This window comes from Cygnus olor, chromosome 1 (assembly GCF_009769625.2).
Source record: "Cygnus olor isolate bCygOlo1 chromosome 1, bCygOlo1.pri.v2, whole genome shotgun sequence".
In the NCBI taxonomy this organism is placed as follows: Eukaryota; Metazoa; Chordata; class Aves; order Anseriformes; family Anatidae; genus Cygnus; species Cygnus olor.
In genome coordinates this window covers 124,653,950-124,676,813 of record NC_049169.1, presented here as the reverse complement: position 1 = coordinate 124,676,813, position 22,864 = coordinate 124,653,950, and the positions used below count along the sequence as shown (strand labels likewise).

General features: G+C 37.2%; 1 protein-coding gene across 13 annotated transcripts in view; it reads left to right on the top strand.

Moving 5' to 3' along the window:
• POLA1 (DNA polymerase alpha 1, catalytic subunit) overlaps window positions 1-22,864 on the top strand; it is a 203,219-nt gene that overhangs the window by 96,994 nt on the left and 83,361 nt on the right. Inside the window, exons 35-36 of one of the 13 annotated variants that reach the window (XM_040531443.1) lie at window positions 4,543-4,622; window positions 5,503-5,566. The exons of 9 other annotated variants lie outside the window; for them this stretch is intronic. In XM_040531443.1, the coding sequence (XP_040387377.1) occupies window positions 4,543-4,622; window positions 5,503-5,548 (126 nt within the window). In that variant the 3' untranslated portion in view covers window positions 5,549-5,566. Of the gene's footprint in view, window positions 1-2,070; window positions 2,104-3,491; window positions 4,439-4,542; window positions 4,750-5,502; window positions 5,567-22,864 lie in introns of those variants that run through there. 3 more of the 13 variants (XM_040531407.1, XM_040531455.1, XM_040531476.1) reach the window with 3 other exon arrangements.

Below are 22,864 nucleotides of genomic sequence, written 5' to 3'. Positions count from 1 at the left end.
TGATTGCCACCAAGTGTGTAATGTTTACCTAGGTGATTGAATCACTTCTCTAATAACAAGATGCTTCTGTTTTCAAAGGATTACAGAATGCTCTGTCTCTGAAGGTACTCTGTTGGAACTGATCTGTTACTCCGGTAGAAACAATGATGAATTTTGGTAGCACTTGATTGTGCTGTAATACAGAGTTATGGTTGCAACTCTGTTCTAGCTTTAAACTGGATGCAAAGTAGCATAGCTTTGGTCTACCAACAGCAATATTTGTTATGAGATTCTGTAACCCAGAACTTAAAATGTTGGGAGAATCCGTGTAGCCTATTGAGAGGTCTGCCAGAATTACATTTGGAATAGTGCCTGGGCAAACTACTTTAAGAGCGAGAGATTAAGCCCTTCTTTAAACACCTTGGATTGACAGAAATGTTAGGACGCTACATAGATTCTAGGATTCACTTCTTCTGAGACTACCCTAACAAGAAATCATGAATCAAAAGAGGATTCATGACAAGTCACTGGTCTTGTAAAGATCAATGTTATTCTTTCTCCTTTTGACAGTAGTTTTAGAGATGGCCATTTTCAATCTGTTCAGATTTTTGTTTCTTTTAATTTAAATTTGTATGCAGTTTTGGATGGAGAAACGTCCTACTAGTTTCAAATTAGAGACGTTACAATAAATGGAAGTCCAGCTAAATATAAATAAGGCTTAAAGTAAGTCTTAAAACCATCAGTTCTTGTGTAGTTTTGATATAGTTAATACATTATATGAACTTGGGACAACAAATATCAAAGAAGAGATTAAGTCTGTATTACTACACGTGAACTTTTGTTACTAGAGAGTGCGCTATAGCCAGCTTGCTGGGAGGTAACAAAAAGGATTGTCTGTTGATCTTGAGTATGTGATACTGGTTGATATATGCTTAATTGGCAGTTCTTACGGTGCTCAAGCATCTTGCATCTTTCAAGAGAAACAAAGCTAAAATCCGAAGCTGAAGAGACTGTGTTTTCACTGGACATGGTTCTTTTTGCAAGGACAAGTTTATTTGACATGTGTGACCTAAAAATGTTGTGGTAATCAGAAATGTTGTCTTAGGAGTTACTGATAATACAGAAATCTGTAGTCCAACACTGATTTTAGAAAATTTCTTTTATTTAACCTGTTGTTTAAAAAGTAAAACTGAAGTGGGTCTGTCCGTGGAAATTCAGAGTTGAGTGACATATGAAAAGAACAAAATATGGACAGTTTTCTAATAATTGTATGAAATCTAAGTTGCCTGTCCTAAAGTATCTGTCTTTATTATGAACCTGCCTTCAATTTTAAAAGAAAGATTAAAATATTTTTTAGTATTTGGGAAACTAAACTATTTTTGGTGCAGAGTATACCTTCTTCTGTAAACATTTTGTTGTTGTTGTTGCTGTCTTTCATAGTCCATATCCTTGAAAATTATTGAGCAACAAAATAATGGAGATAGGAGGTAGCAGAAGGCACATACATCAGAAGTTTCAGCTGTGTTTTCTTCAGCATGCTTTTCTTTGGCGTTGTGGGGATGGGTCTTGTAGGTATTTATTTTTTCCACTCTTAGCTGATGGAGTTATTTCAATCTTATGGTTTAAAGCAGTTACATTTGTCAGAAAATATTTCCAGTAACTTTTAGTCACAGCTCTACTTCTTGGTAAATTAATCTTAATTAAACAAGGTGTTCCTCAGTGGAAGTGATTCCAGTATTTGAAATCTCATCACATACAAGCTGTGTAGTTTGAGGGCTATTTCAAAAGCTTAGCTATTTAAATGAAGTTGAAACTATTTAGTGCTTGGTACTATTTAGTATTTGGTGCTTAAGAGAAACTGGATGAATGTGTAGGCATTCAAGGATTGAAGAGATCAAGTGGGTAGTTCAGACTTCTTAGCTTGGTTCTGGAAGTGAGTCACACGTGAACCAACTTCAGAGCAACGAGGAAGAGCAGCACTGCTGAGCTTAAACCCCTCTGTCTGCGCTTTCATTCACGTACTTTGGGATGGGGAAGGCAATCCCTTTCCTGAATGAGATTTCTAGGGATTTAATCATTTTTCTTTTACAGCAGCCAAGAGAAATCTGAGATAGTGCAACAAGTTGTCTATCACAGTTCTTTTGGCGTAGGAGATGCCAGTGTGCCTTGTACAGTGGCATTTGTTGCTTCTCTTGCCCCATGAAACCTGCACTTCTCTGCGTTTTGAGAGAGATGCTTAAGAGTCAATGAAGTTTTGGGTCATCTGAGATGAAAGAGAGATGCTACTGCATTTTAAATGAGAATATTCCCATCTGCAGGAAGAAATGTCAAAATGGCTTCATGAAAGGGTTTTGCATTTGCTTCACAGTGCCTTGCTCAGAAGTCAAGGTCTTGTAAGGGCTACAGTCTCCACTTTTTGCAGTGTCGGAATATCCTTCAGTGGATACATACAAAGGATTTTTTAATTATTTTAATCCCCAAGCATTAAGAAAATAAGTGCTTTCGATGTCTACTTTGGGAGATGGAATGATTTGAGTGCAAAACCTTATTCCAAGTTGTAGTCAGATAGTCAAGCTGTACAAAACAGGCATTGGTCCATACGTAGCATCCGGCATATAGGTATTTAAGTATCCTTGAAGCTCAGCAGTCAGGCTGGCTAGATGTGTTCAGATCATTTTCATTAAATGGCATCTACTGATGGACTTTACCACTAGTTTCTTACTGAACTGTAAACATTAATTACTCTATTTTTATTCATGTGAGCATGTTTTTGTACTGTCTTCTTGTAAACTGAGCCTGGAGAGTTGGCAACTTTGCCTGTGCTTTAGTTCTATGCATTCTATGATGGCATACTGGCTTAAAGGCCCTTTTATTGCTAAAGATGAACCTCCCCTCCCTCTTTTCATGCCGTGTGGAAGATTGTCTCTTAAGTCTGTCCACAGCTGCAGCATCCTATAGTAGGAAAAAAAAAAAAAAAGCTGTGCAGTCCTGCTAAAACTGTTACAGCAGCTAAATGACAAAGACTATTGTCTTTTTCGTTTTCTTTCGTCTGAAGATTTTCAGCTATCCAAGTATCTTCAGCCTAGTGATTGTATTAGGTTTTGAATCCACAAACGTAGAAAAACATTTCTGAGGTTTTCCAAAGGTATGCTAGGTTCCTAAATAAAAAGAAAGACTTTGCAAAATTTGAAAAGTAGATGTTTTCCTTTTCTTATGAACAAAATCATTACTTTTTAAGGGACATCTACAAGAGAGGAATCAGATCCATGTGACTATCAGATCTCCAGATAAAAAATGTTTATGCAGTGACTGAACTCGTTCCATCCAAAAATAAATAAATAAAAAAGGTTTTAGAACTCTGGCACATACTCTGAATGTCTTGAATCTTTATCTCGAACCTCCTATAGAACGGTGTAAACAAGGTGTTGATGTTTGAAGATTTTTTTTTTTCTGGACCAGAAAACATTACTTTCTTTGTTTTGTCTTTTTCTTTTCTGTATTGGTGGCTACAGGTCAAATGTGGAAAACAAGAAAGTATGAACTCCCAAACCAGTTTCTTTAATTAACTGTCACACTCAACAACAATATCATCCAAGAGATTTTATCTAATTTGTGTTTTTTCTTATGTTTTTTCCTTTATCACTTGTCTCACCTGTCTTTGAAGATTATAGAAATACATGTGTAGAAGAGAAAATTTTTGTAATAACTAGCTTTCCTTTCCTAATGAAATTATAGTCAACATAGCAATATTCTTCATTTTCCCCCCATTTGATGGAAATTTCTATACTAATGTCTTCAGTTTAGATTATGTATATTTTAAATATCTTTTTTTTTTTCAGATTATTTGCATTAGCAACACTTATTTCTGCTCTCTGTCAAGGATGTGAAGGATTTATCATTGTGCATATTTTACAGTTGGTATGTCTTAATGATTGTTTAAATATTTAGAAGTTACTGGATTTAGAATTATCTGAAAGGACAAAATAGGAGGTGGAGTCAAGTGGAAGTGTATCCTCATCAACTCTGCAGTCAGCCCCCATTCCTTTGAGTGCAAGGCAACCCAGCTGTGAGGATTGCTGGCCACACTCTCATCAGAGAGAGAGAGAAAATTAGCAAGACAAAATTCCTCTCTATCAATCCTATCTTTACACAAATTCAGACTTCTGAGCTTCCATACGTGAGAGTGTAACTTAATTTCCAAATTACATGATGAAAGCACATCTGTCCCAAAATTAATACCTCTTGAGAATATCATAATTGTATATACTGAAAATAATTAGTATCTGTAATTTGCAAGTCATAAATGTCTAATTTTTAGCGAAGTTGTTTGTTTCCATTTAAGATAAATTCTCAATTTAATATCCAAAGCAACAGTCGTCTATACTACAAAGGAGCAAAATTGTTTAAAAAACAGAGAACCCTCTCACCCCTCAAAAATACAAAGAAACAAAATGGGTTATACTGGATTCTGTTGCAGAAAATCACACTACATTTTTCCAAGAACGTTGTAATTCTTGTAATAATTGTTACTGGATAATGCGTATTTTTTTCCTCATATTAAAGCAATTCATGCTGGATGGTCTTGCAATGGAACTAGCAGATACCAAGCTACCCATTCATATGACCACCTGTCAAGCAGAAAGGTTGAATTTAAAATTTGAATTTGGTGGAATTTCTCTTTCTATGTATGTATGCGTCTGTTTATATATTTGTATGAGTATGAATAAAGGCAATAAGATTAATATGGCTATTTAGACGCTAGATTGTCTTCCAGTAGTTCATGCAGTATTGAGATGCTTTTTCACACAATTCTTTATTTACGTGTTTTTTGAAGGAAGCAATTAATCAAATTCTCCCTCCCTCCTACTGCTTTCTACCTCTTTCTTCTTGCAACAAGGGATCAGTATTTATATTCTCTTGTTCCTTTAATGGGGCAGCTTTTTGGGACCACCTTGTTAGGTTTTTTATTTTTTTGTTTTTAACACAATCAATGAAGTAGCAATAATGGAGTAAACTAAATTGCAATATGGTTCTTGAGAGAGTTTCCTGGTTGATTAAACATAAGGTAGTTTTAATATCAAATGCTGCTGCTCCCTCCCCAACCCATCAAGTGAAAGAGGCTGAGATGTCTTACAGAGAATTCATAAAAATTCTATATGATCTGCCTGTCTCTGGAGGCTTCCAGACAAGAACAAGTCATGCATTGTAAGGACTTAAAATTAATAAAATAATTATATTTATATAAAATAGAATCTGCCAAGAAATGGTCAGGTATTATCCCAACATTATATTTTTGACATTTTCTGTTGAGTCCATTTGTGAAAGGCTTCACGAAGCTAGTGGCAAGATGCCATTCAGTAATCAGGTGTCATTCAGGAAAACCCTGAGTAACAAATACTTATTTAAGGAGCATCTGAGATTGTGGTGACAATAAGGAAAATGATCTAGGAACGATTACAAGCTTTCATAGTGAGAAGCACATTTTAATTTCTATGTAAATTAAATTAGTGCCTTTCTTTCTAGACACAGATCTTCACAGGAGAGGAGCCAGCGTCATAACCATGACTAGTATCATAACCAAGGCTAGGGATATGCCAGCACCATAGCCACTGACTCCATCTCTTATAAATTATAGGTGAGTTATTTTTTCAGAAGAAAGGCATCTAGACAGACTTTTTTCACTCCCTTCCTCCCCTATCATCTTAATTGCAGGTAACTCTTTAGTTAAGAAATTTTTTGCTTGTTTTTTTATCTGTTAGTGGTAAGACACTAAACTGTGTGGAAGGCATCAGATATGATATAGTGCTAGCAAGCTTTTAGAAACCGTGTTAAAATAGGAAAGATCTTCAGTCAAAAACAGAGGCAGAATGACATCCTTACAGTAGCGAAAGACAAAAAGCAAGATGGAGGTCTCACACTATGATACTTCAGATTATTTTTTTCCTAGCAGGCTTCATAGCTGTTTTTAGGACGTTCTAGTTGTGTTTAAATAACTATATTAACAAAGGAGTTTTTTTTTATTTCTCTTATGTGTTTTGGAACTCTTTAGGGCAGTACCATGGTTATGCAAAATAACTTAACCTCTTCAACTTTCGAACTGATATGCTGGATCTCATTGTTTTGCTTACCAGAATGTGATGGGGTAGATGTTTGGTAAATGACATTTCTAGTTTTTAGAAACATTATAAACTTCAGTGTGCCTCAGTTTTCCCCTTGCATTTGAAGATTGTCTGACAAAAACTGAGGAACAAATCTACTATAGGAAGTGCTACAAGAATCTAGTCTTGATGCTGGAAGTATGAAGGCTTAATGTCCATCCATCTATGTTTAAGCAGTTCCTGTAACTTTTGACATTTACAAAATCTAGGTGATGGCATAGAATATGATTTCAGTTGCTGTTATTAATCTTCAACTATCTCCATCACTTACCTGAATGAAAATAGATAGCACCTGGAATAATACAAAAACTCCGTCCTCCACAGAGAAAAGTTTCATATTTTTCAAATGGGAGCAAAACTGCCTGTGGATTTCCTCACACAGCATAGGAAGAGATTAGCGTTCTGTACTGACTGAGCAGAGGAACTTTCTTAGGCACCAAAATCACAATGCAGTAGAGGTGTTATCCAGGTACTAAGCTTTTTTGGCTTCTATTGGGGTTGTTTTTGTGAGGGGAAAAAAAAGCACCAAACACAAGTGTGTTTATTGGGTGAGAGAGAGCCTGAAGAGGGACAGAGCTGTATTTTTTTGATTTTTTTTTTTTTTTTAAGAGAACAGTGTTAGTTTGGGACTAATCTGAAATGCCTAATCAACTGTGTTCTTGAACATTTAATGAAATCTAGAAATACTATTTCATTGTTATGGATAATGCTTACAAACATTTGAATTTTAAGACTCTCTTTTTCTCATCAGAAAAGCAGGTGAATAATTCCTCCACCTGCTTGGAAAGTTAGGAAGTTACTGGAAAGTGGCTAAGTAAGAGAAAATCTCTCCTAATTTCCACTGTACAAAGACTTGTTCTTGCATTGGGGAAGGAAAATCAGAGAATCACAGAATGGTTTGGGTTGGAAGGGACCTTAAAGATCACCTGGTCCCAACCCCCTGCCATGGGCAGGGACACCTCCCACCAGACCAGGCTGCCCAAAGCCCCATCCAGCCTGGACTTGAGCACCTCCAGGGATGGGGAATCCACAGCTTCTCTGGGCAGCCTGTGCCAGTGTCTCACCAACCCTCTGAGTAAAGATTTTCTCCTTATATCTAATCTCTAACCTATCCTCTCTCTAACGTGTCCTCTTTTAGTGTAAAGCTTTTAATGTAAATTTGTCGTCTTCTATGAGGCTGTGCTTAACACTCAGATGTTAGCATTTATGGAAAACGTGTCTTACTGAGGAATTATTTTGTTGTGTTGCCTAAAGGAGAATGTAGTCCTTATTTCTTTTTATTATAGTGCAAAGTTGTGTTAGTCCTATCAGTTTATAAAAGCTCTGCTACTTCTTCAGAGAGCCTTGGGGCCATCCTCTGATGTTTAATTGCGCTTAAATCTTTCATAAGAGAAAGATAAGAACGTGCTTTCCTTGAACTTAACAGTTTGGGCAATTTTCTGTAATCCAGTAAATACAAATTGTACCCTGATTATCCATCTATGTCTGTCAAGCAAAGTTTAATGGATGAATGAGTGAGTCAAATCCTATGCATGGAAATATACAAATGTGCAAAATACGAGTCTAATTACAAGGCTGCTAAATTTACACAAGGTCAGGTAAACAAGGCACTGTGTAATGATTATTAATTGTTAATAACTCCTTTGGGAAAACACGTTTCTGCTCTCAACACCTAACATTTTTGCCTTTTCAGTTATATTAAACAGCCAAATTGATCAGCTATTAGAAAAAACAAAATACATTTTCTCTCATTTTTCTTCTACCCCACCTCCGTAATTGTTTATTAGTTACTTCTGAGTAGTGGGAAGGATAACATGCATCTTTGCTACTGTTCTAAAAAAAACCACAACAGAACTGTTGAACATGCTTTTAAAGTTTACAGTAAAAATATTGTGAATAGATTTATTAACTGATAACATTTTTCCTCTTCAGTTAATACAAGGAGCATAGAAAATCCTACAGCCTCTTGTCCTATGTGATCAACAAGTCATTTCTTTTTCATAGTTACCCTTTGAAACTTTTTTTTTAATTGCTCGGTCTGTCATACCTTCATTGTTGCCCTTCACTTCCTCGTCATCCACTTACTTTTTAAACTTATCTGCTTCTCTCCCCTTGTCTCCTTTCTTCAACTGGACATATTTAAGTTGTCGCTTTAAGACAGGAATTTACAGGAGAGGAGGAAAACAAGGTTGAAGTGGAAAATACAAGGTGCCATTATTTCATAAAATTAAAATTGGCAAACACAAATTGACTTGCTTTGCTGTGTATGTATATTAATTTTATACTGGGTTGTAAAGTTTTATGAACAGTTAACTTGGATAGGAATGGTAAGGGACGTTGCATGTAGGAAAACCTATCTGTAATCCATACAATAGTTTTGCCCGCACTTGTTCTCTGCTTTCAAGCACAGTGCTCTCCCATTGCAAACTGTGCACCCCTCATTCTCTGTCAGCCGTACCACTTTCTGTAGCACTGCTTGAATCATAAAGAACACGTTCTGAAAATAAAACAGATTTAAACCTCATGAGGAAACAAATACTCTTTTTAAATATTTAAATATTTTTAAATATTTTTAAATATTATTTATTTTATCATTATATTTATTTTATTATTTATTTATTATATTTATTTTATTATTATAATATTATTATATTATTTATTTTTATATATTATATTATTTATTTTAATTATATATTTATATATTATTATTAATATTATTTAAATACTTTTTAAATATTTAAATATTGAGAAAAATGTTCAAATGTTTGTTAGCGCATTGCCCCACACAAAATATAGACTGATTAAGTATTAACCTATGAAAAAAACGAGTTCTATTTAAGAAAGAGATTTGCATCATTATGATCTGACATCAGCTGGATCCTTAATGATTCAACGAACTCCATCAAAGACTTTTATTTAACAGAATTTTCTGCAGGAGATGCAAGTTCCTAGGTAGTGGCTAACTTTTTGGATAAAACAGGAGTATTTTCACCTGTATGAATGCCCAAGTCTTCTGCAGATGGAGCTTCTGAATGACACTTAGTGGTAAGCAGATCCAAGGGCTATTTTATAGCATTCAAGATGTTTCTGTTCACTGCTGTGATTTTTGTCATCTTTTCAGCTTCACTGAAATTCTATTTTGAATTGCAAAGAAGGGTAAACAAAACAACAAGTTTGTCTGTATACCTCATTGTCTGCATTTCTAGGCTTTCTCTTTTCAACTTCTGTTTTCCTTGACTGTCTTTTGCACTCCTTTTATTTCTGTTTTGCCATGATACTGGTGGCAGAGCTAAGCATCAGTGGGCACTGAAATTGATGCGAACTGTGGTTTTGCTGGGTATGCAGAGGCTGCAGCTATATACCAAAGTCCTTTTCATCTGCGTTCTCGATATTCAAGTGTAGTATTTTCTTTTCCTACTTCCGTAAAGAACTAGGATTGTTCCCAATACTGCAGATGATTATATCTAAACTTATTACAGCTACTCTATTGAACGTATATCAGATTCTGCTAAGCCTGAGAATTTTTAATAAAAATCTTACTTTCAGTTACTCAAAACTTACGTATTTTGATACATATATCTACTTTTTGTAACATGCTTTTGCTCCTTCTGAGGCTGCTCTTCTTTATTTTCAAATATTAGTAGACAGTGATGGTATTTCACTATATCTGGTGTGTTTGTAACCACTGGAAAAATTATTGTAGCATACTTTTTTTTTGTATTTATAGAGCATTTTTTGTTCCTGTTCTTTGCATTGGTTTCTTTTATCTGTTTTTAGTGATGTACCCAAGATTGTAGATAGCATTTCAAGCAAGGTCTCTCCGCTGGCTTTATACAGAGAAATGATTACTTCTAGTCCTTTGTTCGTTTTTTTTCTGCTTCTTTCTTCTCATTCACTTTTCCTTTTGATTAGTGTATTATTTTAGCATAATTTTTGCCTTTCAGCTTCAGTCTCTCACTGTGAGCTAACATTTATCATTCTCACATCCCTCCTCTCTCCCTCCCTCCCTCCCTCCCTCCCCAATATGGCCAATATTATCCTTGCTGGTTTTATATTTATGCTCTTTTATAACTTGGAATTTGTCTATTACATTTTGGAATTTCTTGTTTCCCACTCTTGTAAGAACTTCTCCAATTTGTGTATAACTGGCACCTAAACAGTTTCCCCTGTTGAAGTTCTTGGCTCTTAACAGAAAGCCTGGGTGGTAAAAAGCCTGACAAGCTTAGCAGAGCCTAAACTTTTTCGTCCTCTAACAAGAGGAGCTCTCAATTCCAGTATGAATTATTTGTCTTCTCTCCTACGTCAGTGGTGAAGCCAGTCTGGATTCTTGCTAGTAAATTGAGCTTGTTTGGGTCAAGTTGACCTTAGTCTGAGATCACAGAAGTTTTATTGTTTTGGGTTTTTGCAGACATCTAATTCTTACTTTTCTAATATTTCTCTTTCATAAAGTGAAACTAGTATTAGTAGGTACTCTCCATTTAGCTTAATTTTGTTGCTTTATATATATATGTTTTTAAATGATCGCTCTCGTCATTATTTGCAAAATACCTTTGAATGTTCACATATCCCAAAGGCCATTCAGTAATTCAGAATTGTTCTTTATTTTTACAACTTTATTTTTTACAACAAGGAAAGAATTGGACCTACATAATTGGATTGCTTGGACCAGGCCTGGTCTAAGCAATTTCTGCTGCCGTTTGGATTTTGGAGTTTGGGTGAATTTTGTTGACTTAGTTTGGTCAAGTAAAGGTAGAAAGTCTGTTGTTACTGATTTTTTTTTTCATTTTTATTCCCTTTCAACATTTATGCATATTGATAAGTTTGGTCTGTTTTGCAAACACTTACTAATGCTATAATGCATTTTCCCATATCTCCCTTCTCAAATTTTTACTGTTATTGATTGAAGATTCAATTGAGAAATGTGTTTAGAACCCTGCTTTCTGTGGTAATCATAGAAGTCAGTGGGAAGACAAGAAAATTGTATTGAAAGAAATTGTGTGCGTGTGTGTTTTGTGTTTCAGCATAGATTATCTCTGCCAAAATAATAGCTGTCATTTTGTTCTTGTTATATTAGTGGCCTGTAGCTTACTACTACCCCTTTTGGCTTGCTTTTGTCCATTTGTCTATTTGCGACTAGAAAAAATTTTTGTGAAGGGCCATAATTTGGGGGCTTTATTATGCTAATAAAATCAATATTTTGTTATCTGTTTAAATTAAGTATTCCAAGATGGTGACCCCACTCTACCCCAGTATCAAAGCTGCAGACCTTAACATTCAGTGACTTTGAAACTTGAGTTCTGTTTAGAATTTCATGTCATGCCTGTCGCAGGAGAAAAAGATGGAAAATGTATACGCTGAGCCTATAGGACTTCCTGCAGTGCTTATTAATCCTTTATGGATCATTTGAAATGTTTCTAGTTTATTTAAGCTTTGCTGCTTGTATCAGATTGTTCCTGCAAAAAAAGGAAAAAGTGATCATGCTTTGAATTTTTAAAAATGATCTCACTTTCAAGCAAAAGCACTTTTATGCTCCATTAGAGTTGAATTTGCCAAACTCTTACATCGCATTAACGCAAGCTTTACTGGATAGATAAACGTGTTGTTCAAAGACTGACTCGAACTTTACCAAACTGCATATTAAAATTTTGTCGTCTTGCAATTTTGGTCTGGAATATTTTCTTCATGCAAATAAAGGGAGAGAGATGAACTTATTTCATTAAGAAATCGTATAGTGCAGTTTTAATCTTTTAAAATGGGGTATAAAAGAGGAAAATTGAATAGTTCAGTATATGACTAAAGAGTCTGGTAAAACTAAGGAGTATGCCATCTTCTCTGAAGAAGCATTCAAAGTTTATATAAATTGGGCTCTGCTTTCTGTATTTTGCTGCTGTTTTAAAATAGTCGATAGAGTTGTAGAATAAATGCATTATGATTTCTAGCTTATATATATAATAATAATAAAAAAAAAAACAACACAAAGCTCTGCGTCCACAGGCAGGAAATGAAAACTGGGTAAACTTATCTTGGTGGCAAATTAAGGGCTAGTCCACAAATGGCATCCACTAGCACAGGGAGAGAGCTTGCCATTGAATTCACTGCAGTTCTCAGGAATACTGAGGCCAGCAGATCCCTTTGCAGGGCTAGTCTGAAGGTTGAAACATCCATGTTTTACATTTTCTGGTGTCTCTTCCTCTCAAAATATATTTTTCTTTATTTCATAACTAAGGTTTGTTGGTTTGTGTGTTGTCATTGTTAAGTACCACTCTCAGGGAACTTTTGAACTGTTGTTTGTCAATTATACCAAGATCTTTGTAATACAGACTAGTATTTTTATAATACAGACTTTATAAACATCTGCTACTTGTAGTAGTTCCACAATATTTGGATATGTTGTCTGCTCAGAGTAGTGTTTTTCAGGCATGGTTTATGTGAAGTTTCTGCCTTAGAAATCAATAACTTCACAGCAAAATAGAAAATTATTTGGCATTAGTCTCCAAAAAGTCTCTTCTAAGAAGTCATGTTCAGTAGTAGATTTTTGGCTTATTTCTTCAGTTTATCTCATGTGTTTTATAACATGGGAGAATAGGTTGATATCAATATGAATTAAAAACACCTTTTAGATATCTTTATACTTCTACAAAGTGCTTATTACCATAGTAACTGAGGGAGTGTATTAAGTTAGTATATTTTTAAAAAAATGTTTCTAAAACATAGAGAGCATACAGAAGCCACAGGCTTCCTGAGTGCCCGTGCCAGCACAGGATCTGTGTGTATGCTCATTATTCCATTAAAAAAAAAAAGAGGAAATAAAACAAAACTGTTGCATTATCAACTTAAACATTCAAATACTTTCTTTTCATGTGGCATGCAATCTGACTTCAATTTCACTTACGTGCTTGATGGTATCAGGGAAACAATTGGAAAATTCTTTTTTTCCCTGAAAATGTCAACTAAATAATCTGAGCTGTTCCTAGCCTTTTCTTTTAATTTTCTTGCCCACCTTTCCTATCCACTGACCTTTCTCATTTGTCTCTATTGCTCTTAAGCCTTAATAAATTAACAATGCCTGAGTTATGCCAAGGCTAATTTAAAAGAAAAAAACAAACATCAAAACACTCTTACATTATTAAGAGTACTGTCATATGATGCAAGTTCCTGGCTTAGAGTAGACATGTCTAGTTTAAGATAGGTGTTTGAGGGGGGAAAAAGATTTAATTCATAAAGATCAGAGGTAACTAATACTAAGTCAAAGCAAATTATTCTATTAAAAAAAAGGATGGTAAGAGGGATTGTTGCAGATGTTTTCATTTTGATTTAGATTACTCTTTCATTTTTTGATTTAGATTGCTCTTTATAAAGAGAATTTTCTTCATTGAGTCATCTATTGGTGTAGATGAATGGTATGGCAGTCTTTCCCTGCAATACTTATGCAACAGTATTGACTTAAGGTGGACTTTGATCTGAAGTATTTCTGGTCATGCAGAACGAGAAGAGATATTCTACCAAAATGTTTCATGTGTTCCACTGCTTTACATGAGACAAAATCATGGTGACCAGCCTGAAGGGCTTGTGGCTGATAATATGGGGTGGGACAGGAGAGGGAAAGAAGAGGTAATCTAGAGACGGAGGTTCGTTGGTTGGTTGGTTTTGGTTGGGTGGTTTTGTTTTTATCCTTCCTGAACATTTCATTCACCCTACTCTAACGAAATGTGCCTCTGAGGAATTGGGTGATGTTTTAATAAGTTAACATCTCGCCTAAGCCATTATACAGTTGTCATATGGAGCCTTAATGTTTTGTTTCTGTTTCCCCCAGCCCATATATCTGATGCCTGTGTACTATTTTGATTTTATTAGTTGTTTCTCTCTGAAATAGTTCTGCCAACATTCAGTGCGCCATGCATTAACTCAGTTCAATTCCTCTCTGTGACATGGAAGTTATTATCTCAAAAAGGTGGACGCTATTCCTAGGACTGGATACAGTTTTTTGGGCAGTGTTGTGTGTGTATATATATATATAGTGTGTGTGTGTGTGTATATATATATATATATATATATATAGTGCTGTCCTGCAGCTGGTTACTGGGCATTCATCAACACTGACTTTTTTAATAATTTAATTTAATACAAGCAACAAACATCCAATACCTTTGAGTACATCTGAAAGAACTACAGTCAATTTTGGAGGCTGTGAAGAGTTGGACAAACATTGGGAATTTCCTTGTTTTGCTTTTTTCTTTTTGCTGATACCAATCTCAGCTAACCAACACGGTTACCTATTCATTCTTTTTAATGTCTAGTTTAGTTTGTATCGAAGAAAAAAATCATGGCTTGCATCTTCTCTATGTCTACAATAGACAAACAAATTATGATAAAATCAAAAAAGGGTGAAAGGGGCCTCAGGTGGTTGCCTGGACCAGTTACTTACTTCAAGGAGGACTATCTTTGAAGTTAAATCCAGCCTAAAAATTTCTTTGCACCTTGTTCGGCCGTGTTTTTAGTATCTCTGTACTTGAGTATCTCCATGGATGGAGGTTCCACAGCTGTTCTAATGGCTGGACCACCCTGATGGTTTAACTGAACAAACAGACAAAATGCCTAATACCTATCATAATTTCCTTTGTTGCAGCCCGTATCTGTTGCCTGTTTTTGTCTGTGTGTATCCCTGAGAATAGTCTGGCTCTGTTTTTTCTTCTGTTAGGTAGTGGAAGACGTCTTGTCAGTTCGCAATTCATCAGTCCCCAGTAATGCTGCATGCAGTTATTCATCCCAGATTCTGGACTTCGGCAGTCTTGAAATTCATGAGGTTCCTGTCAGCCCATTTCTTGAGCTTGTCAAGGTCCCTGTGAGTGAGGAACTGGCTTCGAATGTGTCAAATGCTAGCCCCAAGCTGATGTTTTGTTGCTCAACTTGCTGAGGGTGTGTTCCATCTTACTGCTGATGCAGATGAAAATTGGCCCCAGCTTCAACTGCTAAAAAGTGTCACTTGTAACTGTCTTCTAATGGAACTTCACACCAGCGATCATAGTCCATGAAGAACAGTGGTCCTGCTAGTTTTAGATCCATTTTGTAAGCTGTGTATAAAACAGTATATATGACTTAGGTACAAGGATATCATGGGAGACCAAAAAACTATGTTAAAGTCAAGGTAATAGGAATCCACTCATCTGCAGATACAGGAATCAATCAGGTTGATGAGCATAATTTGCTGTTCAAAAATTCATGCTGGCTGTTCTCAGTAATGTTTTTGTCCTTCAGGTTGCTTGGACTTGGCTTCCAGGGGCCCAAGGTGAGGTTAATCCACTTTTATTTCCCCAAATCCACCTTTTTGTCTTCTCTGAAAAAGTGTGACATTCACCTTCCAGTCACCAGGAGCCTTGCCTGATTCCTTGACCTCTTGAAGATGATAAAGTAACTTTGGAAAGGCATTGACCAGCTCCCTTAGCGATCTCAAATACCATCTTGTCCCATGGACTTGAATATTTCCAATGTGCAGGTGTGCTTCTTGCCTTATTCTTCTGATGTCCTCCAGGCTCTGCCACTACGTATAGGGATCTGGGAAGCCTGAGATGAAACCTTGTTGGTAAATAGCAAGGCAAAGAAGGCCTCAAGTCCTTCAACCATTTCTGTGCTCTTTGCCTCTATGTTCCTTGTGCCATGGAACAGCAGACCCATAATTTTATTGGCTTTTCTTTCACAGCTTTTGTTGAAGAAGCCCTTCAAATGCTTTGTTGATGTTAACTTCAGGTGAATTTGGCTTTTCCTAATTCTGTCTCTGCATGCTCAAGCAGTGTCTCTGTATTCATTCTGGGAAGCCCATCCTTGCTTCTACTTTCCATGTACTTCCTTTTCACATTCGAGCTCAGGGGGCACTTGTTCATCCATACTGTTTTTTCTGCTTGACTTGCTGTGCACTGGAGTGAACTCTTCCTTGTTCTGGAGAGGTCGTCCTTGAAGATGTACCAGGGTTTCTGGGTTCTCTTGCTCTTTCAGAGCAGCCTCTCATGAGATCCTTCCAAGCAGATCCCTGAAGAAGCTGAAATCCCTTCTCTTGCAGTCCAGAATTCTAATTTCTCTTGTGTACTTCTTTCAGGACCTTAAACTCCACCATCTAAAACTCATTTGAGCTAACGATGCCATTGATGTTCACATGCCTTATCAGTTCTTCATGTTTCAATGAGTAACTCCAGCTGAGTGTCTCCTTTATTCAGTTTCTTATTCACCCATCAAGAAACTGTTCTCAAAAAATTCCAGAAATCTCTGGGATTGCTTGTAGCATACCACTTGTCCCTTCCAACATGTTTGAAATCTCCTGTGAGAGCTAAGGGCTCTGATTGTGGGATATCCTAGGTATATAATGAATTTTTTTATCTTTTTCCACTTTCTGATGAGGGGGACTGTAGCAGATGTCCACTTCAGTGTCCTCTTTGACCCTACTCCTCCACTTCTACCCACAAGCTGTTGACTGGCTTGTAACCCACTCCAAAGAAAAGCTTAAGGCATTCAGGGTGTTCCTTTACAAAGACTGCAACTCCCTCTTCTTCCCATCCTTGGCCTGGCCTACTTGAAGGTGCTATAGCTGTCCTTCACAGCACTCCATTCTGTGCTGTCCCACACGCCGTATCTCCGTAGTCCGTGTGAAGTCAGTTCTCTGACTGCGTGGACTTCTAATTCCTTCTGCTTGCTCCCTGTGCTTCATGGCTTTGGGTAGAGGCATTTCAGATGCCTCTCAGTTGTGCTGCCTTTGAGGGGAATGAGAGAGCTTTGCCTTCATGCTGTCAACTGGATGTTTTCTCGTGGCTCCTTGTGCTGTGACTTCTTTTCAGGCTTTGGTTACTGTCCCCCCAAAATCCTGTCTTAGTCATCCTTGTTAGATTAGCAAGTCTGGTGGAAATGATACTGCTATTCTACTTCAGCAGATGGATTTTATCACTTCCCACTTTGTTCCTTTTTTTACCTTTAGTATTGACCCCTGGAGTACACTGCTAGTTACCGGCATCCAGCTAGACTTTGCAGCACTGATCACTACCCTCTGGGCCTGGCTGCTGAGCCAGTTTTCAATCCACCAGCCTATATTACTCCTATTTTCTCTAGGTGGAAGTATCTTCTGTTGCCTGCCTTTTTCTTCCCCTGTACATATTCTTATACATTCTGATCAAGTCACTGCTCAGGCTTCTTTTAGGATAACAGAGTTTGTGCTCTTAAGGTCTGTTGCTGTTGTAAGTTTTTTTTTTCAAGGCCTTGAAATTTTGTTTATGGCTCTTTACCAGTTATTGTTCAGCTTCTTTTAACTCGTCACCAGAACTGTCTGCTCCAGTATCACTCTCACCAATATCTTTGAAGGAAACCACCTCAGTACTAACGCACAGTTCTTCACTATTGAATCCCTACGTCTGAGGTGTGCCTTTAGAGCTTATGTTGAATTACTTATCTACCATGACTCCTTTTCAGCTGATAATTTCTGGGATACAGTATTCCTGTTCTGTAGGTGTGAACTGTAGTCTTTGTTCCCAGTGTGTAGGTTTTGTTTGGCTGTACTAAAATGCATTTTGTTTTGAATGAGCGCAGTTTACAAAACCAATTTCCTCATGCTTATCATTATTTACTGTTCTGCTTTTGTCATCATTAGATTTTTTCTGAATTGATTTCTCTCTTCTGCTAATCACTAATCATGTAAATGTTGAAGAGTATGCGTGTAACCTTTTCTTTGTGATACATCACCAGAATCCCCCTCTATCCCATATTGACAAATGCTTACTTGACTGTCATCACTTTGTGTCTCATGGACAATTGATTTTCTGAGATGCTTCAACTTTGTACCTCTTAATCCATTTCACATGTACTTTATTAACACAATGCTAATTCTATTGTGGTGTCCTTTGGAAGTAAATCAAACACCATTGAAGAGATAAATTATAGTACATCTGCCTTTGTGAACCAAACTTGTAATCCTATCAAAAAATGAACTTCATGTGTGGTTGATAATTGTCCTATATAAAAACATATTGACTGATGTTAATTACATTCCTGTCTTTAAATTCTTGATCACATAAAGTTTCTGTCAGTATTTCTGTGTTTTTGTGTTCTTTTTTTTTCTTCTCCTCAGGTTAATGTTAGACTGATGCATACAAATAGTTGTATAGATCATCCTGGTTTGCTTGTTTAACTATTTCAAGGAAAATTAGCATTTTTGTAGATAGGTGAATCTCAGTCTTTTGAGGCAGCTTCCGGTTCTGTGAAGTCCAGCAAGCAACAGATCTTTTTACCTCTGAATACATCAAGTACAAGTAGTCATTGTATGAATGAATGTTCTTGAGTTTTAATGGCCTATCAAGGATTTTATTGCTAACAAACCCAGAGGTAGTTTTTGATTTGCTACCAGACTGCTTCTGCACTCTTCCAAAATACAGGGAAAGTTAAATTTCTGTTTTATTGTGCTATAAAGATTTTTTTCATGTTACATTCTTAGTAATAGGTGGCTTAATTTTTCATATCAGGGTTATACTTCAGAAAAGATTTATGTTGATAGCTGTCTGTTTTTGGTCTCCATTTCTTATACATGTATTTTATGTATTCCACCAACTTAAAATGTGCTTGTCGTTTTCCTTACCTTACGAAAAAGGACTGTCTTGCAGCAACAAGAATATAGTTGATTGGTACTGCTCTTTTACTCATATAAAATCAGGTTGTAAAACCAGTTGCTAAGTAGTCAGTCTTCTACTCCAGTCATTTAATTTTTCTTTACCTGTCATAATGAAATTCAGAATTTCTTTCAAACAATTTCTTATATGAAGTATTCTCTTTTCCGAAAAATACTTGTCCTAGAAACATGTATGTCTACCACAAACTCAAAGCAGTGACACTATAGCAGTATTTTTTTCTATCAGACAGTAAGCTCTCAAGAAGCTGTAGTTAGAAAGCTCTCCTGGGCCATGCTAACTTCTGTATTGACTTTTTGACTTTATAGGCTCTGTAGGTCTTATTGGCAGATAAACTTTAAAAAGAAGAAAAAAAAAGCGATAGTGTATTTTTGAAGGATCATACTCTACCTGCTGATTTTGCCCTGTTTATCCTTCCTGAATGAGGTTTACTAAACACAATTTTTAGTAAATTATGCCAATAGTTACATGCATATATTTGTAAAATAAATTCTGTGCAATTACAATGTTCTATTTATTTTACTTGCTGTGTTGGATCACCTTTGTATAAGCAACAGAAAAATTTCTTTCCAATTCTGAGATTTTTTTAGTTAAGGAGTTTGAGTTTGATTTATTTATTTATTATACTTACCCAGGAGCTTTAGTAGCTTAAAATCAATCTGGTTACTTTAGTTAGGTTAAAGAAACCCCTGGATGTCATCTGGACCAGCTGTTCCACTCAAAGCAGATCCAACCTTGATGTCAGATCAAGCTGCTTTGATCCAATAGATGAAATTTGAAATATCTTCAAAAAAGAGAGGTTCTGCAACTTGCCTGGGCAAAACTGCCATGGGTGCAAACAGGTCAATTTTGTGCGCCCTTTCTTCCTGTTCTTAACATGGCCCTATTTGTCCTGAGTAGCCATACAACCAGTTCCAGATGGTCCTGTCCACCTCCTGTGATAAAGCAGTAGTACTGACTGGCTTTACATCAGTCCATTTGAAAATATTTTTAATAACGTGTTTTATTTAATCTCTTTCTATCCATACTCATTGATGTGAGTTATATTTATATATTTGTGTAGATGGTTTGGATATATATCTGGGACCTTTCAGTTTGAGGCTGAGCAAGAACAGCAGCCAGTTGATTGTACTGACGTGGTCCTTAGTATTTTCTTTGCCACTGGTGCTGTGGCTGCTATTATGTCCTAGGAAAAAAATAATAAAATTTTAAAAAGACACCTTTCTGTTGTTGCTCTCTGCAAGTCCTTTTCCCCTTTCTTTTTTCATACAAACATCAAAGCAATTTTTAATAAAGTTTGCCGTGAATTACATTGGTGTAAGTTTTGAAAACTTTGTTTTAAAAAGCTTTGAAACGTTGCCATATTTAGATGTCTGGCCTGCCATTTTGCATGGTAAAGCTGACTTCTAGGTGAAAATTTAAGCTAAAATGGATTAGCATTCTTCAAGATTAAGGAAAATGTGTTTTGTGGTTTTTTTGTTTTTTTTTTAAATCTTAAACTAATCCATAACACCTCTTTTGAGATGCTGTTGATCGTTTCTGGCATCACTTGGGTGTCCTGGTGGACACCATGTTGAACACGAGTCAGCAATGTGCCCTTGTTGCTACGAAGGCCAGCGGTATTCTTGGTTGCACGAGGCAAGGTATTGCTAGCAGGTCAAGAGAGGTAGGCACTCCTTCCCCTTTTCTCAGCATTGGTGAGACCACCAGTGGAGTGCTGCGTCCAGTTCTAGGCTCCCCCCTCCCAGTACATGAAAGATCTGTGATGAAGGAACTGGAGCACCTCTCCTGGGAGGAGAGGAGGAGGGGGCTGGGACAGCTTGGCCTGGAGAAGAGGAGGCTCACGGGGATCTCATCAATGTCTGTAAATACCTGAAGGGAGGGAGTAAGGAGGACAGAGCCAGGCTCTTTTCAGTGGTGCCCAGTGCCAGGACAAGAGGCACTGGGCACAAACTGGAGCCCAGGAGGCTCCCTCTGAGCACCAGGCAGCCCTTCTGTGCTGTGTGGGTGACGGAGCCCTGGCACAGGCTGCCCAGAGAGCGGTGGGGTCTCCTCCTTGGGGATCTCCAAAAGCCGCCTGGGCATGGCCCTGGGCAGCCTGCTCTGGGTGTCCCTGCTTGGGCAGGGCTTGGAGCAGGTGGCCTCCAAAGCACCCTGCAAACCTCAACCAAAGGTAGGCAGGTCAACCTAGATTCTTGAGTGCTTTCTGGTCTTCATAGCAAGTAGCAGTGACACCCACCTGAAAAAAATTATTGATAGAAAATCTTTAATCTGTCTTTCAAAAATTCTATCTCCCTCCGGCCTCTTGCCACAGTCTTTGGTCTATGTCTGGAAAGTGTGCCATTTATGGAGATTGTCCCTCGAAAGATGTTTGCTACTTACATGGAGAATGGTATGGCATTGAGTATGAGAACCTACCGAAGAACTCAGTCTCTCCTAAAGAAGTGGAGAACTTTGCAGTCCGACTGTAGTGGGAAAGGTAAATAAAGGCAAAGCTGGGGGGAAATAGAACGAGGGCTGTCTTTCTGAAAAGAATAGGCAGGTCTAAGAAGGTTTGACAGAGAACTAAGAGGACTGCAGGAAAGGGTTGGGGGAAGTTGTTGGAAGTAGTTATAAAAATGGATGGGTAGCTGAGAGGAGGCTAAAGAAGAAGCCTAACCATCCCAGAACACTTACCAAAGGGGTTTTTGAGACTTTCGAGTGTCTTGCTTTTGATGCTCTGTTTAATTAGGTAAAGGAAACAAGAAGAAAACGGAAACAATTAACAGGGAGTTAAGTAGGGCAGTATGGTTGTGTTTTTTTTTTCCTTAGGATAAGGTATGCTACAGTTGTATTTTAATTACTCCAAAGTGTTACAAAACCAGAAGTTGTGGTTGAAACATGCCTCTTGATACATGAACCAGCCAAGTGAGCACCAGCAAACAACTACATTTATGCAGAGTTGTGGTCACCTGAAGAATGGGAAATGGGAAAATCCAGTGTGATTTAAATCAGCTTAATTGTAGGCCACAAGCATGAAAATGCTTTAATTATAATCACTTGCTTATTGCATGATAGTGCAGTAAAGCAGTGTTAGAGCTGTTCAGGTGACCTTGCAATACCTGAAATACAGCTGCTATGGCTTGACTGTGAGGAAGAGTTTGTTTCATCCTTGTTTGTCTTTTCTGTAGGTTGTCTTTTGCTGCCCCTGTAGAAATACATCCAAAATGCTAATTTTATAAACCTTTAAGAAAAAAAATTTAGCATGTTCTTTTAGCAGTAGGTCCTTGCAAGTGTTCAAGTTTAGGAAGATTCATTGTCAGAATTCTAGGCTTTAGGAACAAGTTTCAGGCCCTTGATCAGCAAATGAGTGTCTGTCCTAGGATGTCATAGAGTTTTGCAGAACTAGGTCCTAGAAAAGGAAATCACTTGTTTAAAATTTAGATGGAGCAGGAGCTAAGTGTGCTTTTTTTTTTTAATATTAATGGCTGTTTAAAAAAAAAAAAAAGCAGCAGCAGCAACTATTAATAAATTATTTACTCAGAGGGTGGTGTGGTGAGGCCCTGGCAAAGGTTGCCCAGAGAAGCTGTGGATGCCCCATCCCTGGGAGTGTTCAAGACCAGGCTGGATGGGGCTTTGGGCAACCTGGTCTGGTGGGAGGTATCCCTGCCCATGGCAGGGGGGTTGGAATTAGACGGTCTGTAAGGGCCTTTCCAACCCAAACCATTTTGTGATATGAAGTATGATTGAAAAGATGGGTATAGGTGAGCAAAGAGACTAGAGCTGGAACTTGGTAGATGCAGAGGAAAGTGAAAGCAAAGAAGCAGAATTGAGTGGGGTTAACTAAATTAGAATATTCAAACTGGGAATACATCGGATAAGCTCTTGGTTGGGCAAGTAGGCTTGAAATAGCATGAAGATGTGTGAAGATGAAGATAGGCCTGTGAAAGTTTGGACAGGAAAATCAATTTTATTTGAGAGTGATTGATTTGATTAAAAAAAAAGTGTAAAATCTTAAGTTTTTGCTTGCCTCTGCTATTGACAAACACTGGACAAAATGCGTGGCTTGCAGAGAAGGAGGAAATTCACTGT